At 46.0% G+C, this 8,096-nt stretch overlaps 1 protein-coding gene across 1 annotated transcript in view; it reads right to left on the reverse strand.

The window, feature by feature from the left end:
- Positions 1-3,846, reverse strand: part of LOC146590518 (uncharacterized) — a 30,744-nt gene extending 26,898 nt beyond the window's left edge. Inside the window, exon 1 of the mRNA XM_085314472.1 lies at positions 3,217-3,846. Coding sequence (XP_085170598.1) covers positions 3,217-3,337 — 121 coding nt within the window. The 5' untranslated portion in view covers positions 3,338-3,846. The remainder of the gene's footprint in view (positions 1-3,216) is intronic.
- Between the last annotated feature and the right edge of the window lie 4,250 nt (positions 3,847-8,096).

Consider the following 8,096-nt stretch of genomic DNA (forward strand, 5'->3'; position numbering starts at 1 on the left):
TAATTTAACACAATAATACCATGCCCAGAAATGCAGCGTGGCACCTCGGGCAGCACGAGCACCGGAGGCTTCGCGCTGGGATGAAGTCACCCGCTCCCAGAGATTTGACCCAGGTGATGCTGCGGTCCCTATCGCAGGGTTAAGCTTGTTGAACTCCCCAGCAGAATAACAGTAGCTAAAATGGGTAGAATACACAGTGGGGTTTTGTTTTGCCAGTTAGACATCACATAATAAATAAAAAAGAAATAATAATAATAACAATTTWWWWAAAAAAAAAAAGTCTTCTTCTGAAACCTCAGTGGTACATAGTGCAGCTTTGACGGGAACCCATTAAATAATCTCTTTTCATCCTACTTATGTGGAAGAAAATAAGCGCGGGGCACTGCTCTCAAAGCGCCAGGGCACAGCGCTCGTGGGCACCACCAAGCTTCGCTTTTGGTGAGAAGGTGAAACCGCATCACTTAGGCTCCAAGTCAGCTCCAGAGAGGAGGCTTGAAACTAGACCCCGTTTGGCTGACAACTAATGAAAATCAAATACTACGGGATTAAAGGACAGAAACAAAACGAGAATGTGGATGGCAAATCTCCATTTCCTCAGCCTTACTTTGCTACAGTAAAATTCAGGTCACATCAGGAACAGAGATCCTTATTGCACAACCAGTGGAAAATTAGTTCGACAAAATACGAGCAAACAGAAACACATCACAAATCCGAGGCTAAACATTTAACAGGAAATGGCAATTAGTCTAACGGAGCACTGAGTCAGCGACCAGACTGGAAAACTGCTGTGTGCTGAACAAGTTACCTGGAATTTGCCTATCTATAAAGAAAGCGGCTTCTCTGATAATCTTAATTCTTTAGGAGAGCCCTCAGCTCTCCCGGAGATTGGATAGCCCTCTATGTTTTCAGTATTGCACGTGGGGGGAGAAATTCTCCAAGTCCTCCAAAAATCCAAATTCTCCCTCTAATTTTTAAGTATTTCAGAGTACCAATCAGAAATTATTTAAATCRAAAGTTCATTTTTATCTCAAACTGCCAAATGGAGAAAAAGAAATAAATCTTTTAGGATAATATGTTTTGGTTTTCGCAAAGCTTATAGCATGAAATTTTCTCCGCATTGAAACAAGAAAGATCCTCCAGCCGGACACTCAGCTGCAATGGGAAAGATTTGTGACTGGGTTATAAAGTCAGCCTCTTTCTCAGTTACTCCTTTTGGAAGTAGTYAGGCTTGGTCAGGTGAAAAAACAGCCAACCAACCTGTTCACCTGGTTCTTGTCCCAATACCTTGCCCACRAAACAGAAACTTATTCTCTTCTTTTGAAATTCTGCTCTTTTGCATTTGCCCATGGTGGCTACTAATAGCTCTCCCCTGCATCAGATAAATTTAATGCACGCAATGTTTGTGGTCCAGCAGGGTACACTAGGAAGATAGGATGTTCTTATCTAATTTAATTTTCTGCGTAGCATAAAACAAACAGAGTCTTGCTCTTAGATATGCCAGGTGTATATTGCTATTGCCTTGGAAGTAGGAAGCTCATATAGACATAAATCAATATAGAACTGGTTTTATGGGGGGGGACAGTTTTAATTGCCAGCATCAGAGCACAACTCTGAGTGCCTCAGATGTGTGGAACTGTGATGATTAGAAWTGGCTGTGTAGTGTTTGCCCGTTCGTTATAAGAGCTAGATGTGATATATCATAAGCCTATGAAGGCAACCAATAAATAACTCGGCTGTGACAAAAATGCATTACTGAACACGCACTCTCCTCATTCCTCCCTGAGCATCAGTGACGTTTACAGCCAGCCACCCTTGCATTGCGTCTCACCCTGTCTTCTCGGCTGTGTTCGACCTTCAGCTGCGACTAGCAAACGCCAAAGTGATCCATCAGAAAAGAGAAAATCTTGGGGTCAAGTTACTGGAGTGGGATTCGAAAGCCCTAGAATGACAGACCTCCTSCGTCCTTCCCTTAAGAAAGGGAAAAAAGGAAAAGCAAGCAAAGCCACAACTGCCACCTGTTTTTCCCCATCTAGCTGGTCTCACTCACGGGGTGTACGAACCACACGTGCAGGACCGGGGCTCTCGCACCTCTTTCCGTTGTGTAGTTTCTGATACGGCGGAGCCACAGCTTCGGCAGTGATCACTTACCCCATAACGTGCAAGCGTGAGTGCTAAACCTGCTCGGAAAACCTCCTGACATCTCCTTGGAGGCAACCATATGATCACAGACTCAATGAACTGGACTAATTGTCAGCTAACGAGTCGTTCTCCTAATTTCGTCTGTGAAAATACTGCCAGAGTCACAACAGAAGTCACACATCAACCTGCAGCAAAGCCCTATCGTATTGTATTTTAGATTTCTTCGCATTCATAGAATAATAACAATAATACAAACATCATTAGTTACAGAATTGGCTTGGGAGAGAAGAAAGAAAAGGGGYGAGTAAAAGATGGGATGGGACACTTCTGTGCATATACTTCAGCAAAGAAGTTCTTCATTCTAGGCAGAAAGCGCCAGTCAGTCAGAATAAAAAAAATACTAGAAATTCACTGCAGGTGACCCACAACAACTCTCTCCATAGCCCTAAGAGCTAGGACGAAGCTCTGAGAGCTCCTGTAAGCAAGGATGTTAAAAGAGAGTACGTCTTGTAAAATGCGTTATGCCAAAGGAACRGGGCTTTTAGGTGCTATAGCAACAAAACCAGTAAGAGAAAGGGAAGGAAAACCTCAAACACTTGGTCTGAACGCCAGCGCGAGATCCGCACGTCCGGCAATGCCCCACACTGTAACAGTCACCCTCTAGGGCAGCAAAATCCACTTCCAGTTTGAATCTCATTATTAGGAATTCATTTCTATGCTAGTATTTGAGAAGTTGCTACATCTGCTGCGTACAGGTCTAAACATAGTGGTAACTTCCAACATCAGGCTAAGAGCAGCTTGCTCCAGCCCGCATTAACCCAAAATGCACAATCATCCCAACTCTCGCCTCAGATTTGTAGCTGTATGGATGTTTAACTGGGCTCGGGAGAAGCTGAGGCAGGTTTGCAAACCCACTCGGAGCTGAGCAGATCACTCCAGCTTTCGCTTTCGAAAATACCAGGTTTGGGACRAGTGTGGGAAATGGGGAGGGGAGGAGGGAAGGGGTCCAGATCATTGCTTRCCGAGAGATGACAGGCAAGAGGTTTAGGTTATATCAGACGCATCCTGCTCTCTTACCTGCTTCCATGAGCTGGCACTGCTGCCCAAACACCTGGGAGAAAGTAACGGGGCCTGCCACCGCACTGGGGGTCGCCGGTGAGGGGTCCATCGCGCCCTTCAGGTCCTTGGCGTTGGTCATGGGGCAGAGCCCAGCAACTGAGACGAAGCCCCTCGCTGCCCCTACATGGACAGGGGGAGAAGGACCTCGCTTGGCAATYCCCCCTCTCCTCCAGCCAGAGGTCTTCTCATGGGCCTCGAGTTATGCCTGTCTAGGTTCAGCCATCTCTCCATCATTCCAGCTTTGAGTCCAAGCTTCGCATCAGGAGATCAGAGGGAAGCAGTCCTTCCAGCTGCTGMGGGTGACCCCAGAGGAACACTACCGAGTCCCCTAACCTGCTACCACGTCCCCAAGATGGTCCCCGTCTCCTCTAGCTGCTCCGGCTCAATGTYTCCTCCCAAGCCCAAGCAGCCGTCTGCAGCAGGCACCTCTGTTCGCCGGCACCAGATCAGCTCTTGGCATCAGCCCCCCGGTTCACTCCTTCCTTCCAAACCTCTCTCCCCCAGCAAAATCAGCGAGTGGGAGGGGACCGGAGCCACAGTTAAATAACATTTCCTCTGACCTGCTGCAGTGGCTCTGCCTCCCTCGCCRGCCCCCCTCCCACTTTCTCAGAGCTCTTCTGGAGGCACATGGAAGTGCTAACTCAGCCAGGCAGGAGAAAGCTGTTTGCTTTAACCCTCTCATGCCCGCAGGCTTAGATGCTCAAGAGAAAAAGGAGATGCCGGGGGCTGGCATCTAAACCTGGATATTTAATTCTGATTGCTTTGCTTGGCGCAGCACCACTGTGGCTGCCCTGTCGCAACTATTTTGATGTAAACACCGGCCAGGTTTGCTTTGGCAGACGAAGGACCAGGAGTTAACTCCCAGGGAAGTCTGACACAGCTAATTCATCTTTATTTCAAAAACTCCATCTGCCAATGCAAGAGATGCTGACTTCAGGAGCTCTGCATAATTTTATCCCCCAATGAGTCATCAGTGCTTTCTCTGGGAATCAACACACCACTACAAAAACATGCACCATGACCTAGGTGGAAGTAAAAAAAACTGTCAGGTCAYAGCAACAGAAAGCCCGAGGGAAGGGCATGCAAGTCACCTGCTCAAAACCTCTCTCAGACAGGGGCTGTTATCAGCCCCTTGCTCAGACAGGGAACTGAGGCAGGGAAAGGCTAAGGGATGTGCCCAGGGAGAGTGTTTCAGGATGGGGCGATTGAAGGCAGGTCTCCTGATCTGTGCTGCAGCCAGCGCAGCTTCCTTTCCCGCAGCGAACTGCTGTGTCAGCCAGCACATCACAGCTGCACCTCTGCGCTGCCTCTACTCCCTCTCCCTGCCAGTCCAAAAAAGCTGGAAGATGTTTAACAGCTGCTAAACTGCTCCTGTGCTATGCAAGCTATTGTCTGCCATTGGACTTCTCCATTCCATAGCAATTAAAACGTTTTCTGGCTTAGCTCAATTATGGTAAACTCCAAGCAAACAARTTGTACACATCTTTGAACATTTCATTGCTAAAGACACAGGAGCAATTTCTGTCCTTGCAAGCCAAAAGGAGATATAAATAGCTTGACCTTCTTACTAGTTACACGCAGAAAAGCAAAAAGTGGCTCTTTCCATCTACCTTCCTGCAACATTTATGCATCTGTTTTTGCAGCTATTTCCCTCCCTTCCTGACCTGCAGATCTCAAAGTTTTTTCCTCCATCATTTCCAAAGCAGTACAAGCAAAGCCAGTCTAATGTGTGCTGGGATGAGGAAGAATTAGAAAGGGAATTTCTKGAGGTACAGATATATTAAGTGAGCTGCATGTTTCTTTTAATGCTACTATCCAATTTACTTAATTCCAGACAACCTTCTTYAAGAATAATAGAAGGGTTCAAGATTTAGTTCAATAACACCCAAATTGCATATTGCACTTTATAAAGCATTATTCTTCCACATATCTCACGGGGGGAATGATTATTACATCCCTTTTACAGAAGGCAAAACTGGGGCAATAATAAAGATATTTKCAAGGGCAAGATATAGGCAAAAAGTGGCAGAGCAAAAAGATAGAAGATACTTGTTTGATGAGTCCCTAAGAATCGATGTCAGATATTCTTGTCCTTAGAGAAGAAAAGAGGATGATGGTGAGAAGGACGGAGGCATGGGCTCTCGGTTCAGTCCTTGTTCTTCCACAACTGAGGACAGTAATTTTGCACAAGCTTCTTCACCTCTCTGCTGCCTGTTTCCTTGCTCTGATAATGCCCAGCTGCCTAGGGAAAATTTTATTTGGGCAAATAAATATCTGTTGATATTTGGAGCCTACAACAGCAAAATCTAGAATTAAGCAAAATACCAGAAAAGGCCAATATAAGAAAGAAGGGCATTTAATTGGGTGGAAAGGGGTAAGTTTTAAGAAAATTGCAGAGACATGGAAGTCTCTTCACCTATTTCTTAACCTTTCCAGCTCTTCAAGATTTCAGGGGTTTAGTTAATACTACAGAGAGCAATTAAAAAATGTATTTCCCTTCCTGGCCAATTCCACTATGCATGCATTGAAGGTTCGCTTCACACCAGCATTCGCCGCTTGCAGCAACTACATCAAGTCAGTGCATGTCCCAAAAGCAGCAGAAAGAAATAAAATAAGCTCTTGTTTGGGTTAATCCATCACCTCCTCGCCTAGTCAGGCATTGGGAGCCAATCTCCAATTTCACTCCCAAGCAGCAGCGCACGTTATTTAACGCAGCACCACCAGCACTGACTGTGCTCTCGGTCGTACACACGTTTCATCTGACAGCTCTGCTCCCTAGGATCACAAAAGCTAAATGAAGAGCCTATCCCTTCAAATGGTAAATCCTACTCGGAGACAGTGGTACGATTTCCCTTACGCCTGTGTTACTCTTAGTCAGTCCCCAATGAGAGCTATAAAGCCTGTGTTACCCATCAGCTCATCCTGGCCTCTGCTATAAGATGAATTGCTCTCAAGTTAGGACATAWGATAAATGCTGTAAGATATATGCTCTCAGTTTAGGACAACTTTGCTTGTTTAGTTTAATTCTGAATCTGTTTACAAAGAGAGGAAGATGTATAATGTATACGAGTAAGGATACTGGCCAGACGAGTTACTGTTATGAGCAATGCATCTTACAGCACAAATATTCTGATGCAACACTGAGGCGGCACCCGGAGAGAACTGCCCGTTGCTCTCTTCTTTGCAAAGCCACTGATGCTGGCAGAAGCAAGGGCAARGAAAATGCAAATTCTTTTGAAATATAATCAGTAATACACGCATTCACTTTCCAAAGGCTGTATCAGCCCGTGCAATRCTCTGTACAGCTAATATCCCTATTGCAATCTGACACTGATTTGATTCATTTCTAAAATCACTCCTGCAAGAGAAGGGATCTTTTTGCCCCGTTACTTTGAGACAGCAGTGAGTTTAGCACTAGAAGTTCTCCGGGGCTTTTGCACACAGAGCACAACAACAGAACCATAAATACCATATGCTCCCCTAATCTTCATGACMTTTGGGAAACGTCGCTCGGCCGGGCCTGCCTTACATTTCTATTTCTACAGCTCCTCCGCAGGACGGAGCGGGATGGCACGCGGTCAGGAATCCCAGGTGGGGCGTGCGAGCCTCTTCCACGTCCGCTAAGTATTTTTGTCTTGAACGTACACAGGATACTCTGCACGCGTTACAGCCTCAAAGACTATTTACAGTTGGCACTGACATCAAAGATAAAAACGGCCTAACCAGTTCTCTCCCCTCCTCTGAGCATCAGCATGTAACCGGGATCTTGCTAGGGGACTCTGCCCTCAGCAGCCGCTTGCCGCCTGCGTCCTTCGGTCTCCTGGCAGCTGAAAGCAGCTAGATACACAYGGTGGAAGTGATGTTAAGGCAGTAGCATTACTATAAGGAAGTTTTTTCTCCTGATCTGTTTGGGAAGGCAGTCTCCTTTTAGAAAGCCGTAGCTCCTGCAAAAAAGGAGGAATTAGTGCTGCTTCACGTGACAGCTCAGACAGATGGAACACGTTTAACTATTTAGCTAGAGTATTTCAGAAGATTTTCACACAGATTTACACTTCAGAAAAATGTGACTGCCCAAACCTAACCCACACTAAATGCCATTTACAGACAGGCTGCAACAGGGTGAAGAAGTTCACTGTTAGGCAGCACAAACAAGGCAACGGTGTGAAACMGCGACAACATAGCGACTTTCTACTAACAGATCAGACTTACAGCGCGAAGGGAATCTTCACATTTCCGGGGGAGAAAAAGACACTTTTAGCCCATGTTGAATTATATCCATACCTATCCTTAGCTATTCCCAAACCTTTTTGCTGTATCTGCTATTGTTTTTAAAGAATTAATTCGGCTGAATTAATACACCAGTAATACCTAGCAGCCCACTCACCCAAAGCAAATGCCTTAAAAGAAAGGGGAAAGCTCCACAGCCCTGTACAGCTCAGACAAGGTGGGTATTTCCCACTCGAGGTGTCGTGATGGAAAGTATCCTGTAACGGAGGTGGATAAAATAGGTACCATTTCCAGAACGGAAGTAAAAACCTCACCCTTGAAGTCCTGCTCAAACTTCTACCTGCCTAGCGAGGACAACAACCCAGTCTCTCGAATTTCACTGCGTTGCATTGCTTCCTCGAGCGTTSTAACACCTCCCTGGGAGAGAAATAAACGCTAGAGAAAGGTTTGGCCTTGGATGAACAGTCCAAACTGCAAAGGGCTTAGGTGCTGCTTCTCCGAGCACGCAGACCTACAGCCTCAAACCGCCGGAGAAGGACAGCTCCGCTGCAGTAATTTTCGTTGGTATGTTGGCAGCTTGGAAGATAAAGGTGACGTTTCCATCTTCTACA

This window comes from Rhea americana, unplaced genomic scaffold, assembly GCF_003343005.1.
Source record: "Rhea americana isolate MKP2758 unplaced genomic scaffold, rheAme1 scaffold_404, whole genome shotgun sequence".
Taxonomy (NCBI): Eukaryota; Metazoa; Chordata; class Aves; order Rheiformes; family Rheidae; genus Rhea; species Rhea americana.